General features: G+C 46.6%; 1 protein-coding gene across 5 annotated transcripts in view; it reads right to left on the minus strand.

Annotated features, from left to right (window-relative positions):
- The window catches only part of LOC139049593 (phospholipid-transporting ATPase ABCA3-like), a 333,665-nt gene that overhangs the window by 115,259 nt on the left and 191,190 nt on the right, over nt 1–27,216 (minus strand). For all 5 annotated transcript variants that reach the window (XM_070525156.1, XM_070525154.1, XM_070525155.1 and 2 more), the window contains 3 exons: nt 22,606–23,059; nt 9,606–10,027; nt 5,319–5,444 (listed from right to left, as the gene is read on the minus strand). In XM_070525156.1, the coding sequence (XP_070381257.1) occupies nt 5,319–5,444; nt 9,606–10,027; nt 22,606–23,059 (1,002 nt within the window). The remainder of the gene's footprint in view (nt 1–5,318; nt 5,445–9,605; nt 10,028–22,605; nt 23,060–27,216) is intronic.

The following is a 27,216-nucleotide window of genomic DNA, read 5'->3' on the forward strand; positions in this document are numbered from 1 at the left end:
CACGTATGCATCGCCTATACCACAAGCTGAAAAAGGTAGCCAGCAGGCACAATACGCCCATCGTTTATTCCGTCTCGCGCACCCGCCGTGGTTGCTCAGTGGCTATGGTGTTGGGCTGCTGAGCACGAGGTCGCGGGATCGAATCCCGGCCACGGCGGCCGCATTTCGATGGGGGCGAAATGCGAAAACACCCGTGTACTTAGATTTAGGTGCACGTTAAAGAACCCCAGGTGGTCAAAATTTCCGGAGTCCTCCACTACGGCGTGCCTCATAATCAGAAAGTGGTTTTGGCACGTAAAACCCCAAATATTATTATTATTATTCCGTCTCGCGCAAGCTGGCGGGGCTTTGCCCCAGAATCTCTTCTGAAAAGATGAAAGAACCCGGAGGTTGCGACAAAAAGCACGTTCGTGGGTATGTGAAATGCGCGGTCGGCGTTGTCTAGAAGATTCCGCTACCTTGTGGAAAGCCGTAAGTTGGGCAAACCGGGCGTTGTGCGAAGGATCGCGCAAGAAAACAAGAACTTCCAATTAAAATAAAGGTAATGCACATTTGCCTGCACATTGTCAAGCTTGCATGTGTGTTCCAGATTTGCGAAAAGTAAACATCTTGGGTAAAATCCAAGATAGCACTGCCTAGGAGCATATGCAAGCTCTCTATGTATCTCTTAGAGAGAAGGCTTGCGTAAGTAACACAAATATTTCTAGCATACTCCTGTTGAAGACTTGGACCGAGAAAAAGCTGCCTTTGTCCCACAGGACGGCCGCTTTCAGTTCAAAGTTATACCTTTTGGACTGCCCAACGCCCGAGCAACCTTCAAGCGCATGATGAAATCAGCTTCGCTATTACAAACGGTCCCTCTGCCTGTGCTACCTAGACGACATCATTATGTTTTCTCCAACGTTTTAAAGTCACCTTACTTGTTTGGTGACCATTCTAGCTGTCTTTTGTCGGGCGGGACTCCAGATAAACTTCAAAAAGTGTAATTTCGGCAGACAACGAATCGCCATGGTTGGTCATCTTGTAAGTGCTACAGGTGTCCCACCTGACCCTGGCAAGGTTAGCGCTGTCAAGAACTTCCCGGTACCCTCTTCTACTAAAGATCTTCGGAGTTTTGTGGGATTACGTTCGTACTTCCGCCGTTTTTACGCAATTTCGTCATCACAGCCTGACCCCTAACCGACCTTTTAAGAAGGACGTCCCCTCCTTCTCGTGGGGCACCGACCAAGCGGCTGCATTCTTGGCAATGACCAACTTGCTCAGTTCACCGCCTATCAAGCCTTGCTTCGACCCATCCGCGACTACTGAAGTTCGCGCACCCGCTAGTTGGCATGGAATTGGCGCCGTCCTCGTGTGCACGACAAAACACGTGTTATTGCATACGCCAGCCGCCTTCTCTCCACGTCTGAACGGAACTATTCCATCACAGAACACGAATGGCTTGCGTTGGTTCGGGCTGTCGCGAAATTTCGGCCGTATTTGTACGGCCGCGCATTCTCGGTTCTTACCGACCACTACGCTTTTTGATGGCTGTCATCGTTCAAGGCCCCAACTGGTCGCCTTGGTCGCTGGGCTTTCAGACTACAGGAATATACACTTGACGTAATTTATAAATCCCGCAGGCTACATAGCGATGCCGATTGTCTTTCGCACCATCCGTTGAACCCTGCTAATCTCGCTGGCCATGACTATTATTCCTGTGTGCACGTCATAACCGATTTGCGCGACATCTGCACCGAACAGCGCCGGGATGAATTATAAAGTCACCATTCAGCTACTGTCGCCCGCAACTTACGACCCTTCTCTACGTTAGCATGCCCTACACAATGAAGTTCTATACCATCGCAAGATTAAACCTGACGGGCTGGAATTTCGGCTATTTCTTCCTCGATTCACTATTTCTTCCTCGACCACTATTCATCACTACACCTCAGCGCCTCACGCACCTACGACCACGTGCGACAGTGGCTCTATTGGCCAGGTTTCTGTCGTTCTGTGCGCCGATACTTTGCTGCCTGCCACCGCTGTCAACGGCACAAACGTCGTGCACTTCCACAAGCTGGCATGCTTCAGCGGGTCGACATTCCGTCGGAGAGCTTCTTTGCACGGACCTTTCCCTACATCCGCATCAGGAAACAAATGCATTGCCGTCGCAACCGACTGTACGACCAGATATGTCATCACGTGTGCCATGCTTAGTAGCTGCGCTACAGACCTTGTACGCATTCTGCTCAGTGACCTCATTCTCTGACCCGGGTCCACGCGCCAGCTTCTTACGGATCGTGGTCGCTTTTTCCAATCGAAGGCCATTGACGAAATTCTTCGCAGCTGCTCTACTGAACATCGCCTTATGACAGCCTATCATCTACAGACCAACGGTCTTAGCGAGCGCCTCAACCGAAGTCTCAGGGATATGCTATGTACGTCGCTACGGATCACCACGATTGGGACGCCACCAGGCCTACCCTACGTTACTTTTGCCAACAACTCGTTCCGGCATGACGACGCCGGCTATTCGCCGTTCTTTTTCCTGTACGGGTGCAACCCTGCGTTGCCCTTCGAGACGCTCCTTCCTTTTGTTCCCTCCGTGCCCACCATATATGCTCAGTACATCATCTCTCGAGCCAGAATAGCTCGCCAGGTTGCTCACACTAGACTATCTCCTACGCCGGCCTCCCAGAACGAGCGCTACGATAACCGGCACCGCTAAGTTGTGTACCCTCCTGAATCTATTGTCCTACTCTGGACGTCGCCTCGACGCCAAAGCCTGTGCGAGACGCTCCTCCCTCGCTACACTGGACCGTATACAAACTTCTACGCAAGCTCAACAACATTGACTACCTCATCTCTCCCCTCCCACATCGCCCGTCTTCTTTGACGTCTACTGCTAAATGTTTTCCATGTGTAGCGACTAAAACCTTACTTCACCAATAGTGCTGACTGATTTTAGAACGCACCGTGACGCCGCTCATTCCGCCGGGGGTGATGCTACGAGGAATCGTTGCGGACATGAACATGCCGTTGAGGGACCGTTTCGCTCCGCGAAGAGAAAGACAGGACATACCGCGTGAGATGCTTTCAGCTAAAATATGCATTATTTTTGGAATTCTATATTCTTTTCACACCTTAGCTGGACCCCATATTTGCCTGAACGGGCTGTGCTTTATATATGTATACTGTGACACTGTGTTACTTTCTACAAGTTGCCGCTCTTCTGTCTTCCTTCTGGGCCCCTTCTCTATTGTGCCCTCCCCCACCCTCGCCGCCCAATTCAACTTGCCCTCTCTCCCGCTACAATGGCGGCACGCGCACTCGTGCTGCGCAGAGACCGTTTTGTTCCTCATTGCCTCGTGTCAACGGGAACCCAGCTTTCCGCTCCTCTCCACCCCCTTCCACTCTCCGACTTATGTCTCCCTCCTCCTTTGCGTTTCTTTCTTCTTTTCTTTCTTCTTTTCTAACTGACATCCTTGCCGTAGATACATGGGGCTCCGCCTACCTTTTGACCTGCGTCATTGCAAATAAGGCCCCTTTAAATTTGCCAAAGCGCCGAGGGAAAGTCAATCACTGTCACAATTGTCCCTTTCGGTTTGATGCATCTGAGAACGACCGGGCATCCGGTCTGGTGTCTTGACTAACAGCGCCGAACTGCCATATTCTTGTAAACTCTGATGAAAATCGATCCACCGGTCGAAAGTGATGATATTAAAATTAAATACTTCTTCTTTCTGTTTGCCTTGTTGCACCACTCATGTTCATTATATATATATATATATATATATATATATATATATATATATATATATATATATATATATATATATTATGTATAATATACAAGTATATTATAGTTGGCAAGTTATCTCCATCGATTCCGTGAACGTTGTGCTGAAAGGGGCGCTTTATATATATATATATATATATATATATATATATATATATATATATATATATATATATATATATTATGTAAAATATACAAGTATATTATAGTTGGCAAGTTATCTCTATCGATTCCGTGAACGTTGTGCTGAAAGGGGCGCTTTATGAACGTTCATCTATCTATATAACCGCTGAATTATGCTATAACACACACACGTATATATATATATATATATATATATATATATATATATATATATATATATATATATATATATATAGAGAGAGAGAGAGAGAGAGATGAACGTTCATAAAGCGCCCCTTCGTATGTTTGCAGCACAACGCTCACGCAATCTATAGCGATATCTTGACAACTATAAGGCACTTTTATTAAATAATGCACAGAAAAAGACTACTGGGAATGACACGTATTGTACGTCCCCGCAATCAAGTTCAGGTAGTCCAAGCTATTACACCAAAATTTAAAGAAAGCGTTCTGCGCTGGCATGCAAGCGGAACATAGGGGCAGCTTTACTGAAATATTTCGTACGCTTTTGTTAGCAAAGGAAAGCCGCCCAACAAAAAGCGTGCCTTCAACGATTGAAACATTTAGTGTGTTCTACAATGGAGTCTTGGCATTTCGACCTTGAATATAAAAAATGAAACACTGATTGGACTAGGCTCTGTAAATTAATTTTATTAACGACAATGTAGATTTCTTTGACTTGTTACTAGCAATATGCCGTCTTTTTCATCCACAGTTTTGCTGCATGTTATCTGCAGTGTAAGCTAGTTTGCAACCTTAAGCGTGCTTAAGGGTGTGAATCCTTTTATACCTCGCACCCTTAAACCGTTATGGGCATGAGGGCTTGAGTCGTAGACCAATTTACACTATCGTGCAGTGATGATGTAAATGGTCTATGGTAAATGGTGTAAATTGTTACACAAATGGTGCAAATTAGATTAGAGTGTGGGTCACACAACTTTGTAGCAGCTGGAGTGGTTTCACTGTTGCAATAACAAATCCAAGCATTAATCGCGTGTGCCATTAGACAAATTCAAACGCGAACATGTTGAAACTGGTTTCAAATTTGCGCTTGCATTTGTAACGGCAGCTTGCTGCAGGCTTCAATCCTGCTCACTTGCAACTGCAGCATACTTAGAAGCCGTATACAGAGCGCATAACATTGCAATGCCATGCCATGACGCGTAACCGGCGTTATGATCAGTTATCTTTTATTCCTGTTCGTGTCTCAATTTGCTTTGACGGCACGTAGCAGCTTCCGCAACGCACTTCCTTGCTTTCCCTCTGCGCTTAAGCACATGTGGACTCACTTGAAAGAACTAACCCACAATTTTTTTTCATCAGGATGTGTAGGGGCTTCAGAGGATATGTCGTTAAATGTCACCAGCGACCTGCAGATACTGTTGCTGCTTACCTCCAACGAAGAAGGTAGTAAAAATCCGACCCACTGCAGAGCCTGCGGTCTCTGTGGTATCCGCCGTCACGTAGCCATACGCGATTGCTAGAGGCCCAGCGCTCAAGAAAGTGAACAGGAAGAAGCCTATAGAAAGAAAACAATATGCAACATATTTGCACGGGCATATGAGACAAAACTCGTAATCATCACACATCATCACCATCAGTCTTTTGCGGCTTACCAACCTCATCTCGCAGCACCAGTGACCTTTTTGGCACTGTAGAAGTGAAATATTCTGAACCAACTCAATCTATTTTTCTCCTTAACGTCGATTTCAACAGAATTTTCCAGGCGTCAAAATCAAGGTAGCAATTAATAATGAGACACGTTGGGCTTGTTACAGGTAAATGTTACAGCTAGACATGCGTTGGTATCGGAGCTCCATGTGGGGGAACCCCAAGGACCGACTTGCTCTGTGCACTAATAATAATAATAATAATAATAATAATAATAATAATAATAATAATAATAATAATAATAATAATAATAATAATAATAATAATAATAATAACGTATACTGCCCTCAAACATGCAAAGCAACATAAATAGGCCGGTCTAAGCCTCAGTTGGCTTGTAGGGCCGTGCCTATCGATACGCTGCATATGACGAAAAAGCAAATACATAGATTGATGAGACATTAAGAATAAAGAAATAAAAGCAATAGCAAAAAATGGAAAAGAGCAGGATAACATTCGGTTATTCTGCTTAAAACAAAGGAAGTTAAAGGGCCCCTGAAACGGTTCGGACAAATTTTGTAGGCGCATAGGGTACAGCTTAAGTAGAACATTCGCACCACGATTTATTGCTTTCACACCCACTCCTGCAATAGCCCGCTCGGGCTGCAGTATGTACAAACAAACAAACAAAAGTGAAGCGTTACGTATTAATGGAGTTACAAGCGATTAGAAGTTACCCTCCTCCCTAGCCATGCCTTTCCTCCTCAACTCGCTCGCCGAGCGAGCGGCGCTAAGCCAACACCTCCTAGACTAGAAGGCCGGAGTGCTCGGTGAGTGACGTCACGGGCAAGAGGCCATCGGCACGCTCGGGGATACGGGTTCAGTGAAGGGATCGCGGCTTGGTTCACCTAGCAGCCGTATGCTTTTATTGACCACTCCACACGTTTTCTTCAGTCGAAACTGCGGGATGAGCAGCAGGCACCTTACAAAGCATTTATTTAGAGGCACAGATACAAAACAGCTTTGTAAAGCTTGTGCATGTGTTGATGCCAGAAGCTTTTATAGCATCACGCTTTGTCGTCTTTGTAATGTACGTTTTTTGTGAATTATTATTATTATTTATTGTACCCCAAACTTCATACCCATTACTTCAAGTAAATTGAATCCACAAAAACCTCTCCTTCCGTATTTTGTACTTGTGGTTTTTACGGCACGGCAATGACGAATGTAATGCACTCGATTAGCTTCACAATTGCGTGTGAACAATATTATTGGGGACACATGTATTTATTACAATCTATATTATGGTCAAACGAATAATTTCGCTTTCGACGCACTAATTACCGCAGTCCACTAATTTACAACAACTCAAATGAGTTTAGAAATGGGATATAAACATTTGTGCAGCTATTTACACGAAAACAGCTGCCTTATTGGGCAGAGTTTCAGCTTTTCTCTTCCTTGCCTTAGCATTGGCATACAATATTTTGTCATTCATTTTGCAGCAGTAGTTCTTCAATAAAATATTCGTCCTACACCACAAAAGGTGCCTTAACACAAATTCAGATTTATGTCTATCCTCGAAGGCGTCGAACTCTGAGGAATCATCACTTTCTGTAAATGCACTTGCTGTAATTGAGCAATTAACCTTCCCGTATTTTTCAAAAGTAACTATTTAAAGATGTTCTGAACATCTTACCCTTGAGTGCGCTAATACAATGAACTCTGCACGTGGTAGCGCCCTAATCCAGGCACTCTGGGCTTCTTCATCTTGCGGAAACTTGAAGACATTATTTTTCTGCCTTGATTTGTACATGTAATTGCTCCGGCAATTGGGCACGCAGCACTTAATAGGCATATCTTGGCATAGCACTCCACATTCCGGGGCAATGAAGACTCGCGGTACACACAATCGCAAGCACAGCACAAGTGTTGAGACTACATGCACTGGTCACGTCTCGAAAAAAATGTGCGTTCGGAAGCATGCAATAGCATGGCCGAGCATGCCGGGACTTGTTTAACCCCGAAGCTATTCAAGGAGCGGCAGGGCTCCTGGAACTAATTGAATTGTTGTCGCCGCTTTCGTACCCTCTGTCTTCTCCGAATAGCCGGCGTTCACCATTGTATATCTTCCGCGCTTCATTTTCAAAACTGGTGCGCCGCTCGTAGCTTCGTAGCACGCTGCACGGAACTTCTATGTTGGCCTCTTGTGCGTGACGTCGCTCAAGGGGAGAGGGTAAGCCAGAAGGCCTTAAGTTCTCTAGAGGGTGTTGGCTAAGCTCCGCCTTCACTAGTCCTGCGTCACGATGCGACGTCACATAGTCCACTTCCGGTTGTTGGAGCACGCCTCCTCCCGCGCGAGACCTCTCCGCTGGCCGCTTGGCCGTCGACCGAGAGCCATCGAAGCAGCGTGCGTTGCGAGCATTCTGTCGTAGCGCCGCAGGTGGCCGGTATTCCGGTAACCACAGGCAAGCTGGTCATTTCGGCAAATGACTGGTGGCATAAACTCAAGCTGATGAAGGAACTTCAGAGTAGACGTACGTGAGCAGCCTGATCGGTCTGCACTGTCCAGGCACTTGTTGGCGCAGCGCTTAACCAGTCAAACGAAGCGCTAATATTGCTCTAACCAAGTGTAAAACATTTTAAACATTTATAAGAACAACGTGTTGATGATTACACTCCTGCGAAAAATACACACCAGCAGCAAAGAAGAATACGCTTCGTTGCTGCTGCTGTGTATGGTTGAGCTCTGTGCCACCAGGTGGCTGCACCGTGCAAACCATTCACATTTACCTTTCTGCTCATCTCATGGCTCATCCCGGCGCAGTCAAGCGACCAGACCCTGTCCCCTTGCGCTTGTGTTTGCCCTAATACCGGACTTGCGAAAGGCTATTGCGTTAGTAATCTTCCGCTGTAAAGTGACGGCCACAAACGCGCAAATCCTGGCGCCTATCGGATAGCCGCAGTCCGATGCGCAGCAGCCAGTTCGCTCGTATGCTGCCTTGCAGAGAGACACGATTTCGCAACTTCACATCTTTCCAGTCGCTACGTCTGCAGCCCACAACGCAACAAGGGTGATTCATCGTGCTCACGAAAAGACTGATCGACAAGACGGCGGAGCTCTCGTCAAAGAATGCGCACGTTGAAACACAAGCAGACGACACTTGCTGTGTGCCGGAAGTGCTCAAGTGTACTAAAAAACTATTCTTGTGTATTCTCTTTAAGTTATGTTATCTTTACAAAAACAAAGTAACTAACATTCCAACTATTACGAGCATCATTTATTCACCATAAAGTTGGAAAAATTATCGGCCACGCGCCCTGGTCAGCCAATCAGATAGCTCGCCCATGTGACGTCAAATGGGTTATTTGCATCATATGGGTAGGGGCGGCTTAAAATTCCGCCGAGCAGTGCGCTGCGATCGACAGCGATGTGCATTTTTAAAACCTTATAATAAATTACGCGCTTTACGCAGAGCACTTAGATGTGTCAATTAATGATCAGAAGGACCTACACTAACGACTCAGTACGTTTGTAGAAAATCGCCAAAATCGTTTCAGGGTCCCTTTAAAGAAGTATTGTAAAAAATGTTCTGGAGGTTATTTTCACCATAGCTGCTTTAATGTTGTTAGAATAATAATAATAATAATAATAATAATAATAATAATAATAATAATAATAATAATAATAATAATTTCCTTTCCTATCAAAAAGGATGGAGGAGGCTGCAGGTAAAGGCTGCACGAACAAACGGCAGCTTGACAGAGGCCCACAGCCCCCCCCACCCTCTCTACGAGGCGGCAGTAATAAAAGGTGCAGGAAGGAAATCAACGTCGAAAACCTAGATAGGCACAGATATGCATTCAAGGACTGAACACAAATATCAACCAATGAGAAAGTTTAGATACCTTGCACATTCTGTTGCCGTATTTCAGCTCTAGTTATTTTTTAGAATGTCAACAGTACTTGTAACTATTCGGGGGGGTGGGCAGGGTGAAGGACTGCGCACACCCATAGGCGCGACATCCACGTCCCGAAAAAAGTCCGTAAAGAGCGCACACAACGTACCGGCCGAGCGCAACGGGTAGGAGTTGAAAGCGTAGTGGATGGCGCACCACAGCAAGCTGAACAGGGCGTGGTGGAGGAAGTCGAAGACAAAGTGGGCGAAGATGAACTCGGCCCCCGAGATTCCCGTCATAAGCTGCACGTCTCGGGCTCCGCTCAACCGCTCGGCCACCGGGAAGGAGGAGTACGCGGCGAGGGCCAACGAGTAGGTGAGGGCGAAGAACAACGTCCAATCACGCCAAGCGTAGAAGCGTGAGAGAACAACGGCCGCAAGCTTTTCCACATCGCCCGTTGGCAGGTAAGCGATGGTGACGTCGATCAGCGCCGTCGGCTCCGCCGTCAGAGCTCGCAGCCGAGCCGTGTCCACCAGGTTGACCACGACGGGAAGTGTGACGGCGCTCGTAGGGTTGGCCATCATTCGTATGCTGCGCGGACGCGTGTTCAGATGTGTGGTCAGGCACGTAACCAAAGAAGGGGTGGAGGGGTGGGGGCCCCGCGCCCCCCGAAATTAAGACACATACCACCTCCCCCTTCCCGCCCACGCGACCACTTCTCACACACATGCATAAAGCACCGCCAAATCAATGTTGATAGATGACAGCTATTCACAGGTCAACATTTTACTGCTTTCTTCAGTCCTTTTCGATGGCTGTAGTTATCGGCGTCTCTTGAAATGTGAAGCCCAGTTTACGCATCAATTCGGTGCCCGCGCGATTATTTCGAGAGGCACTCAGTTGTCACCGTTTATTCAAAGGTCACGCGCATCGTTTTTCTTTCTTTAGTTCAACCTTCTTCGTTAGGCTGATCCATGGACCGAGAACGAGATTCGGTTTGTGGTCAGCGTCTCTGTATGCACGTTGAACGAATTGCGGGAAGAGATAACGCCCCACCCCCCCGAAAGGAAATCCTGGGTACGTCCCTGCATGTGGTATAGAAAAGGTTGCCTCTGCGATGTACACTTTCGCTTCCGCAATTGTTTTCGGTGCATGCGCTTAGCAAAAGCATAGCCCTCGAGATGCGTTTCTGCTGATTGCACGAACTGAGGGTTGTTAGAGATGTCCAGCGCCATTCTATCGACTTCCAGCAAACTGCCGCCCCCCGTCTCGTCTAGGCCGCAGAAAGACGAAATTTCTCCATCGAGAATATATGGGGTGTCTCTTTTTTTTTTCTTTTTTTATGCTGCACCAAATTGTTTAATAATTGACTGTGGTTAATAGCACATTTCTAATCCTTGAGACAAATTACTCGTTGAGGTGGCCATTACTTCTACTAGAAATAACACATTCTTAATTCAGTAATTATCATACAGACACTAATTTGCTTTCTAATTATTTACATTCATCATCATCATCATAATCATCACCCTGGTTACGCCCCCTGCAGGGCAAAGGCCTCTCCCGTACTTCTCACTACACCGGTCATGTAATAATTGTGGCCATGTTGTCCCTGCAATCTTCTTAATCTCATCCGCCCACCCTAACTTTCTGCCACTCCCTGCCACGCTTCCCTTCCTTTGAAATCCCGTACGTAACCCTTAATGATCAGCGGTTATCTTCCCTCCCCATTACTTGTCCTGCCCATGCCGATTTCTTTGTATTGATTTCAACTAACATGTCATTAAATCCCGTTAGTTCCCTCACCCAATCTACTCTTTTCTTATCCCTTAATGTTACAACCATCCTGCTTCTTTCCATGGCTAGTTGCATCGTCCTCAATTTAAATAGAACCCTTTTCGTAAGCCTCCAGGTTTCTGCCCCGTACGTGAGTACTGGTAAGACACAGCTGTTAACACTTTTCTCTTGATAGATAATTGCAACCTGCTGTTCATGATCTGAGAATGCCTGCCAAACGCACCCCAACCCATTCTCAATTTTCTGATTATTTCAGTCACATGATCCCGATTGGCGGTCACTCCCTGTAAGAAGTAGATGTATTCCCTTACCAATTCCTGTGCCTCGCTACCTATCGTAAACTGCTGTTCTCTTCCCGAGACTGTTAAACATTACTTTAGTTTTCTGCAGATCCATTTTTATACCCACCCTTTTGCTTTGCCTCACTTACATTGCTCACATTATTTACATTGCTCACGTATTGTTGCGATATCAATTACATGGACACTTCAGGCGCATTTCGGCCGTCGCCGTGGTGTTCCCTATCAAGTCCAAACACGATAACAGCGTCGCCGCATGCCGTACGCTGTATGTGCGAGTAAAAAATCTGCGAGGCTTATTTTACAATTTTACAAGACAATCGCGGCTCAGTCTCGCACGCGCGACGGAGGAAGGCAGGGCGGGAGCACACTGACTTCTATGGCGCACGACGCACGGGGGTGGAGGGGGGGGGTTGTTTTACTTCTTCGGCTGCTGCTTATGGCGCGGCAACGTGGGCAGCGTTTCTTGAAGGCGATCTGCGACATGCGCAAACTGCGAGCCCACGCCCTCCTCGTCTTCACACCGATCAAGTTTGGACAAGTTTTGACAAGTTTGCTTCACACCGATCACTGGACAAGTTTGCCACGCCGACTGTCGGGAGCTTCTAATGCGCTGTGCTTTCGACGTTTAGTTCGCGTTGAAACGAGAGACAGCACAAAAAATCAATTCTCTCGCTGCTGCTGCCCCGTTTCCTCATTCCACCGTCTTGACAGCGAGTTTCTGCGGTCATCGAGGGAGATGTTTCCTTGTTTACCTGTGCGCGAGTGACACCGTACTTGTCAAGTAAGTTAGTAAGCGAACGTTTGCAAATTTATACGACCGATAACACTAATATCTTCACTTTGTCGAGCTATTTACTAATTTGCTATCGCTATCGATACTTCGTCTTTCGGGCGGGTCTACCATTTTTCAGTTAACGAAATATAGGAGTATGCAAGGCACAGCTACTTGGAACAAATCCTCATGACTACGCCCGGATCGACATATTTTAGAGTTGTAGAATTGGGGACTCAAGACTCTGAGTCCGAGTTGTGTAGGCTGCTCAGAGTTTTAGACGAGCTGCTGAGTTTGGGAAATGGGTCAAATCAAGACAGCGTTTGGTCGAGTGCGCGCCACGCCATATTACAGAAAAAGAATGACGCAAAAAAATTTTTTGTGAAAGTGAAAACGAACAGAATGTATTTTTGAGCAAAAACGACAAACAATAAAACGTAATAAACGTAATCACTGCGTTAGTACAACAAGTTAGCTATGCTGTTTTAAAATTAAAAAAATTAATTATGGAGTTTTACGTGCCAAAAGCAGTTTCTGAATATGAGCACGCCGTAGTGGAGGACTCCGAACATTTCGACCACCTGGGGTTCTTTAACGTGGAGTTGAATCTAAGTACACGGGTGTTTTCGCCCCCACCGAAATGTGCCGCCATGGCCGGGATTCAATCCCGCGACCTCGTGCTCAGCAGCCTAACACCATAGCCACTGAACACATGCTGTTTTAGACCCAACACTACTTGGGGAGCCTCGCTAGTCTCCGATTTCTGGGTCTTGAATCAACGCGAACGCAAGAACTTAACGCTGGCTTGGGCTCTGCGCATGCATACTTTCTAGCCCGAAATTTTTCGGGGTTGCCAAGGCACTTGGGTCTCCAATTCTAAAACTCTCTATTAACGTCCAAAAGGTCTGGCAACATGCGTTGGCGTTCAAGTTACATTTTTTTTAAGAAAACACTGTTTAATATGCACTAAAACACAAGAGTAACTGGACAGCCAATACATCTCGTGGGACACGTGAAAAATCAATAGCTCGAAACGGAAATAGTCCTGGGTTGTGGATTTAAATGCGCCGTAAAGTAACTCATTGAAATGTAGTTGACCGTAATTATCCTAATTATTCAAATAAGCATTTTATTTCTCCGAAGAGTAATGGCCGCCTAATCAAGTAACTTGAATCAAGGTTGAGAATTGTGCTATCTGCCGCAGACAATCTTTAAAAATTTTGTCCAACTGAAAAAACACGCTTCATAGTTCCGTTTGTAAAAGAAACGCACGCACAGTTTCCGCTTTCATGCATGATCAGCGGAGTCTTCACGCTGCTTTTCGCTGCTATATGTGAAGTAAGGGCTTCATGGCAGTGTAGGCACCATGCTCAGCTTGTTTCTTTTTTTCGACAATTAGCTTTTTCTACAATTAGTTTTTTTTTATTTTAATCCGCATTTCAAACAGAGGCGGACGTGGATGACCCTCTCCATCTCCTCGCCGAGTGTCCACTTGTTTACTGCAACGCCTATAAAAAGCACTCGCTCTTTAAAAAACTAAAAAATATATATATTTTTCTTTGCACCACAGAAGCTCCGTTTTGATAAACGCGAAAGGGCATGGCTTGCTTCCGACGAATAATTATTTGGGACCGCGAATGCGTGTTTAGCCTTCATGAGTGCAACTACTTCTTGGATTTGGCGTGAGGGTACGGCTATGTTATATACGGTGCGCTTCGACATTTCTCAGCGTTTGGGGCATTTCCACGGCTAAAAAAAATAATAATTTCGCGAATGGAATGGTGGTGGTGGCTTCCGGGTGGTGGCAGCGAACATTTTTCTCGTAATGCTTTCCCAGAAAATAAATATTAATGCGTTGTGAATCCCTTGAAATATACTACGTAGTGTACCTTGTTTCTGCTTGTCGAAAGTAAGTGACAGGCAATGGGTGATGTGTAGGCAAAATTCAAAGTGGGTAGCTTTATTGAGGTTTTTTCAATGGGTTGCGCATGCAAGCGTTCTGAGATGTTACGAGTGTTCTTGCGAGCGCACGCAATTCAGCCTTTTTCTGGGGCAGGAAAACAAGTTGCATTAGGATTAGATGTAGCGAAAATAGGAGAGAGGCTACGGCAAATATGTGTGTCAAGTTTTATTCGTCTGAAATGCACACTCCACTCGAGAAATTTAAATAATCAAAAGTGCAATAACTGCCGCTATCAGTTATGCTTCCATGATGAGATAGCTTATTTAACATGAAGTTCTTGTTTGCTGCGAAGCGGGGGGTGGGGGGGGGGGGGGGGGCTCATTTTTTGTGCAGTGAGTGACAAAGCTGTAACGGTTCCTGGCTTGAATAAAAGTTCAACAAGCATTGACCAAACACTCGTTTTACTTCTCTCTTTTAGCTTTATACGAGATTCGATGTAGCTTGCCCGGGCATCCACGGTAAACAAAAGGCACCTAGTTCCTCCCGTGTTGAAATATATAGGCAATTTATAGGTAACGTGCAAACGCAGTCGCGAGGTTTGCGTGCAAATTACGACCCCAGCAGTAAGTTGTGTATGCAGGTTATCTAGAGGCTTCGAACTCTTTTAGGAACAACGCCGAACTCGGACTCCAACCCTAGTCACACTGCAAGTGGCAACCAGATCCCGTTTACCTAAAAGGAGAAGGGAAAAGTGTGGCCTAACAAAGTAAAATGTTTGTCGATGAATTATTGCAACTGAAAAATTTCTTTACAACACGCCCGAAAAATTTATACGCTTTATAAAGTTTCACTCGGACCAGTCGTATAAGGGAACATTTTAAATTTCGTGACCTAACTACAGGCAACTGAAGTTTTTATTGAAACTGCCTAAAAAGCCGCTTCGATGGAAATATGGTTGTGATTCTGCAAGGTCACGCAAGTCTTCTAGCTTCTTTTTCTATAACATTACCCATGCCTCATGAACAACTAATGCAAGAGATTAGGTGGGTGATTTGAATTACAAGGATGTAAAGCCATGTGTACCAAATGATGGCCAAAATCTAGCTTTCTTTCATCGTGCAGCATGGTATTTTTTACAACAACCTATCAATGACACACAATGGGAGCATAGAAAAAAGAGCACAACATCTGGTGACGATTTCAGCTTCGCATTGCCCCACCGCCGTCCCCCTATATCAATTCTGCAAAAACTCGTCAAGTGTATACATAGATCGATAACAGTTTCCCCAATTGGCCTATCACTGACGCACACGTTTCATATTTTGCAGAATTTTGGTTTGCAAGAAAGTTTGAAAAGCATGCAAATGCAACACAATTTGCGAAAACACTGTCGTCCGTCAAGAGAGAAAATGTGAAAGAATAAAAGGAAGATGTCGGGAGAGGGAAGAAGGAAAGGTTCAAGTGTAGGACGCATAATTTATCGTGGCTACGTGTGATAAGTTCAAAGCGACATCAGTAACAACGTATACCGATAACAGAAGAGGCTCGGCGCCTGGTTCAATATGAGTACAAGGTGATCCATTCCTTAGACAATGTTCGAACAGCAGAGGACAACAATAACTACAGATAATTGCACCTGTTGGGCAAGGGCAAACTGTATTACATGAACTGGATCATCAGCTGCAAAAAAAAAGATTTTTTTCGGGCGTTTGCCCACACGACGTTAATAGTTTTTGGAATACCGTTGTCAGTAATTTTGCGTTGCACAAGAACGACGTGGGAATTTTTCAACTAGTCTAACAGTCTTGCTATACTTTCGATGGTCACTATACTTCCGGACAACTTTTTGTGGCTGTGAAGGGAAGGCTACAGGGGCGGAGCTTCTGCACATGGTTACAATGCTAAGTAGTCCGCCAGCGTTTGACAGTGTTTTTGCTTGCTCGGAACAGACGCTCAATCGACGCGCCGACCACGTGACGCTTTCGCGTTCACGCAGACGCGGAAACGAAAAGCCACTGAATAAGTAAAATTTAACATTTAGTTGTGTGCTTTATCTTATTAAATCGAAAGCTTTACTAGCGTCGTCGTGCACAGTTTCCCCGTCGCCGTGAATTTGACCTTCATTTGACCCCAGCTGCGCCGTAGCCTTGACAATGCATCACGTGACAAGCCGCATGCGCTCTCCACAGCTAAGTCCGCGCATGACATCGTCAATCGCGGCGCGCCTGGCTACGAGCAAAGCTCCTTAATCTTCGTAAAGTAGCGACACGGTTTGAGGAATGCCGCCTCTTCCTCGCGCGCTCTGGCCGAGGCGGACGCCGCGTCGCTATTGGCCCAATAGCATCACGTGGGCCCTCGCGCCTGCTCAGTTTGTTTACAGTCGTGCTTCAGCGCCATTTTCGCTTTAGAAGAGAGCCGCCTACTCCTCATGCACTCTGGCCGAGGCCGACGCCGCGTCGCTTTTGGCCTAATAGCATCACGTGGGTCCTCGCGCCGGCTTCGTTTGTTTACACTCGTGCTTCACCATGTTCGCTTGAGAAGAACGCCACCTCCTCCTCATGCGCTGTGGCCAAGGCCGATGCCGCATCGCTATTGGCCTAATAGCATCACGTGGGTCCTCGCGCCGGCTTCGTTTGTTTACACTCGTGCTTCACCATGTTCGCTTGAGAAGAATGCCACCTCCTCCTCATGCGCTCTGGCCAAGGCCGATGCCGCATCACTATTGGCCTAATAGCATCACGTGGGTCCTCGCGCCGGCTTCGTTTGTTTACACTCGTGCTTCCCCATGTTCGCTTGAGAAGAATGCCACCTCCTCCTCATGCGCTCTGGCCGAGGCCGACGCCGCGTCGCTTTTGGCCTAATAGCATCACGTGGGCCCTCGCACCGGCTTCGCTTTTTTACAGTCGTGCGTCAATGTCATTTTCACTTGAGAAGCGTCTACCGAGTGAGGAGGAACGCCTGTTGGCGACGTTGCTACGCTCGAGCGGTGTAGGCGGCGTAGCGTCGAGGAGGGCGCGTGAAAGAGAGGGAAGCGGGGCCATCTCCGAGCGTTGGGCGGGAGCTTCAGGCTTTGAGCCATCGCCGCCAAGCGAATTCTCACCACCCCGCGGATATCGCCCGGCGAACTGCTTCACTGGGGAGGATCCGGCACGGAACATGCGTCGGACCGTCTAGATGAATGTAGCGACCGCGTTCGCCCCTGTCCGTTTGTGCTTCGAGGTTGCGCATGTTCGCGGCGTCTCTGTGCATGTCCAGCACATGCGTATTTCCTGTGGCAGAACAGGCGTGGCACAGTCGAACGATGCGTGTCTACCCCAGCCTAATCACAGTCATCTATAGCAAGCGACCTTGGCACACACGTCAAACCTGGCTTAACGATGACACGATGTATACCTGTATACTGTATACCTAAATATAATAATTACAGCTAAATCGGACGTTAGCCAAGCGAAACGAAGACTTAACCAGACAAAACCAAGCTTTCGCTTTGCTGATCGAGGGTTAGCTGAGGTAAGCTGCAGCCAATTTTTAATTGTTGCTAATAAGGTGTTTATGTTTTGTCTTTCCCAGCCTAAACTAACGTAAATTAAGGTGCAGGACTCTTCTCAGAAGCGCTCACATTTGTGCGCACTTTCCCTCCGTAGCCTTCCCTTCATAGCCACAGTAAGTTGTCCGCGATTATAACAACTTCTGTCTAGCGTTTGACAGTGCACAAGGACACTGAGCTCTTGTGAAACAGTTGAGAGCAGCGTAAATGTATTCCATGAAGTGATGTGAGCTTTGACACTACAAATTTACTAATGTAGAAGTGTGACTGACGCCACAACGCCTTCGGTAAATTATACGAAGATGGAATAACGCGCGCTGGGTTTAGAGGATATGTTTGCCTTATCGGAAAGCTCTTGAAAGTAGAGCAGATTGTAATAAATCATGAGACGATATATAAAAAAAGAGGAAAAACATGGTAACATAGGAAGTAAGAAAAATATTAGAATCTGTATCAGCATCGACGTCGAGGAAGATGAGAGGAACGGCGGCTAGCTAGGGACAGGCCATTGTCTACGAAGCCAAGAGGGCGCGTTGCTCAGATCACGCGCGGCACGCTTGAGGCCCAGGGGAGATTGATCCATTGAGGAATATCCGTAAGCAAGGGTTTTCTGCTCAGTAAAAATATACTGTTTATTGTGGCTCATCGCCATCACTGACTTGCAAGCCACAAGATTTGTTCTCACCGACACGGGACATGGCAGACGACAACCGCAACGCTTCCTATGATAAGCGTGAAACCACCGTCACGGATCACAATCATCGAACAACCCCTGCACCAGAGCGCGACGTGGCTGCTCTTGCGCAGAAGTTACCGCAATACTGTCCAGAGGACCCCCAATTTTGGATCGCTCAAGTAAACAGCCAGTTCGCCATTGCACCAGTCAGGTGCCAGACTCAAAAATTTAACCAACCCCTATCCTCGCTGCCACCTGAGATTGCCACCGAGTTTCGAGACTTGATCCTTCTACTTCCGGCGACAGACCCCCTCAACATTCCTAGACCTCATCAAACGCAAAAGACTCGGAACAGCGACGGCTGCAGCAGCTTCTTCGATCTGAAGAGCGATGGGATCGCAAACCTTCGCAGCTCCTGTGCTGTTTTCAACAGCTCCTAGGACACAAGGTAACCACATTCGATCAATACTTGCTTCGAGAATTGTTGAACCATGCGGACCATGCATCAGAACCGTGGTTCTGGCGACTGCTAGCAGTTTGTCCGTGCCTCAGCTCTCCCACCTTGCGGACTCCGTCATGGACGCATCAAGTCCCGTGACTTCACTCGTGGAACGTTCATATGCACCCACTGTGCCACCTTTTTTTTTCAACGATGCATCGACACAGTGACAAGAGGACTGTCTTTCTGTTCCGCGTACGTTGACCATTTGCTCGCTTTAGTCGTGGCACAGAACAACACATTCAACACCTGGACCAACTCTTTAAACGGCTAGCCGAATACGGCCTTATCATCAATAAGGCGAAATGCGAATTCGACGCCCTTGAGATGGACTTCATCGGTCACCGTGTCGACAAGGATGGCATCCGTCCCTTGCTATTAAAATCAAGGCCATACAAGATTTTGTTCAGCCATCTTCCATCGTCAACCTGCGCGGGTTTATCGACCACGTGAATTTCTACAACCGCTCCTTCCCTCACTGCGCCGCTTTTCTCCTGACCCTAAGGGACATACTCCAGGGCTACAAATCGGAAAATGAACTCACTCGGTTCCCAGATGCACTAAACGGTTACAATATCATCAAGGTTAAGCTGTCTCAGGCAACCCTTCGCGTCCATCCGAGACCAGGAGCCCAACTTTGCCGCATTAGTGATTCGTCCTATGCTGCAGTGGAAGCGGTGCTTCAACAATTCGCGGATAATGTCGGGCAACCCCTTGCACTCTTTTCGCAGAAGCTCTCACCCACGGACACCTGCTACGGCGCATTCACGAGAGAGCTCCTCGGAGTGTACATGGCTGTACGTCACTTCAGACACTTCATGGAGGGCTGAGACCTCCACATTACGACAAACCACAAACCCTTTACTTTCGCCGTCCGGTAAAATTCTATTGTTTTCGCCACGGGAAACACGCCACCTCGCCTACATCGCGGAGTTCACGATGGATATATGTCAAGTGCACGGAAAGGACAATGCCGCAGCGGACGCGCGCTCGCGCTGTGCCTCTTCATCACTGCAGACAACAACCCGGTTAGATCGACTTCTCCGCACTTACTGCCCAGCAACAACACAACACAGAAGTAACTTCGCTTCTTGGAAATCCTGGCGCCTTACATATGTGCAACGTCCACGTTCCACCTTGTGCCGTCTCTATTCTTTGTTATATCTCCACGTGCAACCCCCGTCCAGTCTTTACACTCAATTACCGGGTAACGTTTTCGAATCCCTTCATAAAATATCCCACCCTGGAATCCGAGCCACGCAACATCTGGTGACAAAACGTTGTGTCTGAAGGGGCATCACCAAGGATGTGTGTGCCTGGGCGCGTGGTTGTCATTTATACCCACAATTGAAGGTTCATCAACACACAAAGGCAGCTTTGGGCTCGTTTACTCCACCACCTAAACGATTCTACAAGGTACGCACTGACATTGTGGGGCCGTAGACGCCCTCAAACGGGAACATCTACGTCCTAACCTGCACAGATCACCTTACCCAATAGCCAGCTTTCCTTCTGCCTGACGTCCGTACTGAAACCACCGCAAACGCGTTAAATTTTGCGATACAGCGTACCATCAACTACAACCGATCGAGGAAGCCTGTTTGAATCGACACTATTCGATAACCTGCTGACTCTCCTAGACATACGCACAAGGGCATATCACCCCATCGCCAATGGTCTTGTTGAACGTTTTTACTGCTACATCAAGACCTCACTCAGAGGGCAGCCTGACCCCGCTCCCTGGTCCACATCAATGTCACTGGTTATGCTGAGTCTTCGGGCTATACTGAAGCGGTATCTGCGCTGTACGCCTGTCGAGATGGTTTTTGGAGCAGCACTACGCCTTCCCGGCAAGTTCTTCTACCATACCCTTTCATCTCCATGCTCACCAGGCTGCGAGCTTCAATCTGAACACTTCTTACTCCTGAACTACGCTGCCAGCACCGTAGCCCATCGCATATTCCCAGAGCTGGTGATGACCATCTCACTTTGGACGCTGCTATATCCAACACTAAGAGGTTTAGTACTACCTTGAAACATGTTTTTTGATGCGAAACCATCAAATGTTCGAATGAACCAAAATGCCGGCGTCTGCAGCAGTGAAACGGCACCTAAATTCTCACTGGATACGGTGCGACTCCATGTGCGCGCCTCGACGAAGCAGAGTGGGTGCGGAAACGGCAGACATGCTGCGCGTTGGCGGGCCAGGTGTTGCGTGAAAGGGCAGGACATCCCCGCAACGCCACGTCAGCCTCGCTCTCGGAAGCCTTTGTTATCCGAGCAAGCTCTCGCCTGCGTTCTAACTGCGCCTCGGGAATGCCCATGAAGATATAGATATATAAAAACTGAAATAAATTCAAAAGCAAAAACGGCGGTAGGGAGTTTCGAGCCTACGGCTTCTGATCGGCTCAAAAGCCGATCTGATTCACCCACTGGGCGAAACGTGGTCCTACGCAATCGCTTTAGGACATCATGCTACTTGGACCAAAGTTTCTATGCCAAGCCCGGCATCACGAAAGTGGTGACGTCAAAATCACCGTTGCGTACTCTGGAGCGTAGCGATTACATGCTATGGCAGTTGGGCAAGGTGGTGTAACGTCATGGATCGAAGTTCACCGGCCTTGTAATATCTAGGAGGTGTCGGCCAAGTGCCTCAACGTACTCGCTTTCCCGCGTGGAAGACCAGCTGTGCACTGCTCCAAGGACTGAAGTCGACATTATTCCTTTTGCATTCACAACTCATGAGAGATGCTTAGGTGACATCGGATCTATCGTGAGTCTTGTATCTTTCGAAAACATTTGCACATACATAACCATTTATTTCTGCAATGACCTACACCACTGAAACTAAGTGTGATATATAAAAAAAATATATGGAATCCTGCAAAGTCATCACGAATGTTCCAGAGCTGCTGTTTCGATGTCACACAGTGTAACGAGGCCTGCCCGCGCGCTTCTATCTATCGCCTTTTCGGTTTAAAAAAATACACTTTCCTAGCCTCACGCCGTATTTCAAAAAGCAGGATAGCAACAGATACGAAGTTTCCCTAACACGACTGGAACATATATCAACGTTTCTCAAACACGGGTGACGAACGCGTAAGGTATATGATGCTGCGATTTGAAGCGTCTCGTCTGTCAAGCGTGCGGTTTTGCATATAAAAAAAGTTTCCTGAATAAACGACGAGTTGTTGGTGAGCGTTGGCACGGTCTTTCCTTGGGCGTGTTCCCTGTGCCCTTGTTAGCGCGTCCTTTGTAAACATGTGCGTTCGTTTTCATTCTCGCTGTGTATATCCATACCGACTAGCTCAAGTCAAAGTACTTGTGCTCAAACCGGAATAAAGATTAGTCCTTCCTGCGGTTCAAACAATGTTCGTTCCATTGTTTCGCCATTATTTCCAGTTTTTCGCCGTAATACGCATGATGCAACGAAACCTAGTAGCAAACACAGCACCGCAAGTGGGAGGGCTGCGACGAGAACGACGCCCCCTGTCCCGGTACAAGACAGAGCCTTGAACAGCTTTATTAGGCTTCGTGCGTCACGCAAGGTCGCATTGACATTTGTAATTTTTTTCTAGTCTTTTCCTACTTTGCCATAGTGACGCCTTCTTCAGAAAAAATAACGGAGTACTGTAACCGTATTCAACGGCATAAATCTAGTCAATATACTCACGCGTTCTCTTTGAATTCCACGATCATGGCGTACCCCTTGATGTAACCTGAGAAGTCTTGCTCGATGATTTCCTGGAGCTCCTTCCGCACGTCTTTTGTGGTGGTGAGCACGCGGCCGCCTTGTGATTCCACGAGTGCCCGCAGGTTTCGACTTGCGTCGGTGGCCGGTGACTCACCAACCAGCACGGTGGATCCCGGAAAATGGACGCCCATATTTACTGCGATGTCGACGGTCCCGCCTTGGCTAGGGTTCTGCACCAACTGACGGCTTGCTTGCCCCGCTCCCGAACTCCACATAAACAACACCAGCAGTAAGAGTGGCACGAGGCCAAACGCTACGAGGAGATCCCAGCTCCGCAAGAGGCTCAAAAGCCGCTTTCTGAAGAGGGCACCGAACGATCTGGCCATTGTGCGCCGTTTCGTGATTGGTTTGCAGACACCTTCGATGTCTTGTCCTGCAAGTTGGGAGCGGTATTCACTCATTGATTTGACTGATTCATTTATTTCAAGTACCGTAAGGATAATTGACACGACAGAGAGGAGTGGTTTGTACGAGACAATGTGTCAAAGATTGCGCAGTTCCAGCTTTTGCAGTGTTAGGTATCATAGAAAAAGAATGCAATTGATGCGCAGACGCCCACATGTACAACCTAAAATAGAAAACAATGTTTATTTCTGGGCTGCACAGTGTCAGCTAACACATTCAAGAACGCGTGGTGGTTTAGAGTAGTTGCAGCTGATGCGGTCGCTAATTCGACTTGTTGGATGCGCGTGGCAGGTAATACTTAGAAAATGAACCAGCCTGGACACCGACTTTATTACCTCGATCAAGTATATGAAAGACGTACTCCGGAGGAAGGATTACCGCCCTACGTAAATCCATGGGATAGTACAACAAGAAAAAGGCTTAGACGAGATAATGCGCGGTAGTGTACGCTAAACCTATGCCTAATTACGGTGAGACTTTAATAAATAGAAATACATACTGGCAGTGCGATCGCAGTTAAATAGCATAAAACGAATAGGGTCATTCGAACCAGTTCAAGTGAAACCAATACATTAATTCACTATGGTAGCTCCTATTGTATTTCGTTTTTGTCAAACTTTGGAAGCTTTTTGTGAAGCAATAAAACTTGAAATTGAGTAGATTAACCTCACAAATCCTGATCACCATTCCATATCAATGAAAATGAAAACAGCTTTTTGCCAGGCATATCTTGCAACGGAGCGTACATTGGTACAAAGAAGACTCATATAATAACTTAGTGAAAATCGAATAGCACAGTAAATACTTTTTTCGTAATTTATTTACATATCTAAGTGTGGCTAAAGTCTGTTTACTGCATATAAAAACACTAGTATGTGCTCAACATCTGGTTTACAGCCCCTAAGTAAGCGTTTTGCAGCATCAACTGTAGCATATCAAAAATGACACGGTGCGCTTCCCGGTCTTAAACTGGCTTGAAATAAATCCCAAACCAAAGGTACACGTAAGCAATTTGAAGAATTTCAGATAAGATCTTTATACACTCAAAACATTTCAGCACAAACAGCAAAACAAGAACGTATTTCGACGTTAATTCCATTGACGGTATTAGTTACGACAAACATTCCGGTAAACTACATAAATTTTGTGAATGCAACAAAATTGTCTAATGAGGAGCACCTGTGTCCGTATGAGTGCGTTTATAACTTCGCTTGCTAATTCAGAATTAAAGGTATACAACTCCCCTGAAAGTGCGAAAAGCATCCTCTAAGAAGCAACTGCTTTAAGGACGCCGGAAAAGGATCAATTTCTCTTATATTGTCGAGTGCCCCTCGCGTTTTAGGAACAATATGCGTTTCAGAGGCATCAAACCTCTTCGGTCGCTCTTCTGGATGTGGTATGGACTAGCTGATCGATTGCCCTTGCGTCTGTTTCAACGAATGGCAAGTTATAGCCAATTCATGCACCTTTTGCTACCACCCTCACGGTCTCCTACAGCGTGCCATGTTGGTGGCTAAGGGGGCCCACTCCTGTTCGACAGAATTTTCAGCCGATATATTTTGGAAAAGATGAAAGGTTGCAGAATTTGCAGCGAAGGTAGGTCACAACCGTCTTTTAAGAAGTTCAGCGACGGGACGAAAGAGCGGTCGAGATAGCGCTCAGCCTGTTCTTATGGCTCGCTCTCCACCAGTGCCACTTCGTAACGATATCATCGTCAGGTGCCCTGTCATGAGACGTGCAGACCCCGTAGGGGCAGCGCCGACAAATGATGACTGAACTACAGATTAAGCACGCTTGCCCTAAACGTGCTTGCGTCAGTTAGGAAATTCTAAACTGAATTAGAATTCGGGGAAAAGTGCTACCGAGTTTTTTGGAGCCACTATACTCAATTTCCAGTTTTAACGTCATAGATTTTACTAGGCGTAAAAAAAAAATTACGTTCCTCTCGTCACGCCATCTAGAAAAACCTTACCGGCAGAAGTTTGCCATTGAGGATAGCGACGACGAGTGGTCTAGCATTTGTATAGTCAGGTGCGCCAAGCATTATAAAGACAGAAACACTACAAGAAAAAACACATAAAGATAATATTTTCATGTCGCGATGTTTTGTTTGCAGAAAGTAAAGCAACACATTAGATGGCACGCTATGCCTCACGGATGGCCAATTAAAAATCACATCTCCGAAATGGATTAGTGACATCTGCTGGACCCATGTAGATTTCTTGAGAGGGTTGCCCGCTCGACGTGCTGATGGCATTGGTTGCATTTTTAATGGTAGCTTTAAAAATTGCAGATATCTTGCAGTAGGACGTCCAATTCATGTTGCACCTGAGACCTTTTCGGCTCACGCATAGAGGCTGCCTCCATAACCCTCTTTCCTTCAGATTTCTCGAGAAACATATTTCCCAGTACGTTCTTCGTAGAACATTCAAAGTGATTCAGGTTCCATGACCGTCGTACACCGTAGTTAGTCTGCCTCCTCTTTGTCTTGGCTTTGACGCCTTCAAGTTAGCTGGAGATCACACTTTCACCGGCCAGAGTGCTTTGATAAGTGGAACGAGCTGCTGGCGTTGCCGTCTTTGAGCATGGGTATCCATGGTATCAAGCCTCCCTGCTTGGGCACTGTGCCCACCGCGCACATTGCAGGGTATACGCAATGCATAGGTTGCAAGTGCTTGCATGCAGTGGCATTATTAGCCCACCTCCCCTAGTTCGATGCTGATTCTTCTTTCTAGCCTCGATCAATTTGCTTCGAGTGTACTTCATAGTTGCATATCCTAGCGATAAAACGGAGATCCCGCACTCCTATAGTTGACAATCAAAATCAGTTTTACGCCTTAAATAGAAGCCTATGCAATCGCGCCATTGTTCATTCAAAGTGAGATGCAGAATTCACATTCTTCAGTGCCAGCGCGGCAAAAATGGCAACGGTTGGGAGGCCGTGCTTAGGGAAGTTTTCCTTGTGTTATCCTAGAGTGTGGGCGCTGTGATTCGGGCCACGTGTGATAAAATTACAGACAGAGAGTTGTGCGAGTTGTAGAACTGAAACCCAAAGTGACTTCAAATGCACACCAAGCATCTCGGATACACGACTTTAGCGGCTATGGTCATTAAGGCAAGCCGGGAAGTACGCTAACGAGTTGGCTCCCTAATCGAGTTCGATGGGCAGAACAGTATATACTCAAGGCCTGGGAACTGATCCGACATAGAGTCCGAGTACAACAATTCCGTATCTTTAGCCGAGAAGAATAATGAAAGATATAAAAGGATGGTGAACCACAGCCGTTTGAACATGGAAACTGTGTGAGATCGCTTTGCACTGCCAGTAATTGGCAATGTTTTGGATCACATAGATCGAATAAACTTGTTCACCGGGTTGGACATGGCGCTTGATAAATTTTACATTCCTCTGGTTGAGCCGAGCATGCAGAAGCAAGTATTCAACACGCTACATGGATACTTTGAACCAAAGCACCTGGTATTTGCTTTAAATATTGATCTACCTGCTTGCCGAAACATGATTGCCAACGTACTTCACCACTTGAGTGCAGCGTGGTAACTTGATTTAGACAATTTACTTGTTCTACCCCAAGATTTGGGGTCCACGCGACAACACCAAAACATGAATTCCATCTCCAAGACAAGATTGGCACTGTCTCTCCTAATGTGAACTTGAAAAAAAATGAGGTGGTGTATCGTAATTTCTGCTCAAGAGTAACGCAAACCGGGTATTTGAAAGTTAGCAGCACTGACAGAACTGCCAGTTTAAGCTAATCTAAAAAGGCTGCGAAATGTTTTAGGCCGGTGAGATTCTTCAGGTCACTTATGCCGGGCTATCACATATACTAACCCTCTAAACCATCTTCTCAAGGCTCAAACAAACTCGAAGTCGTGAGAATATGCCCACCATGCTTTACACTAGCTGAAAAGCAAACTTTTGTCACAGCCCATTTCAGAGTTCTTCGACCCAAAGCATGAGACTGAAGTCAATACTGATGCGAGTAGTAAAAGCAGCTCGTATGCTCGTATGGAAGAACGGTACAAATCCGCCGCATCTAGTGTACTACGTAAATCGACGAGCCAGCGATGTAGAACAGACGTAAATTTGAGTTGGCTTATACGTGG

The sequence above is a fragment of the Dermacentor albipictus genome, chromosome 9 (assembly GCF_038994185.2).
Source record: "Dermacentor albipictus isolate Rhodes 1998 colony chromosome 9, USDA_Dalb.pri_finalv2, whole genome shotgun sequence".
Lineage (NCBI taxonomy): Eukaryota > Metazoa > Arthropoda > Arachnida > Ixodida > Ixodidae > Dermacentor > Dermacentor albipictus.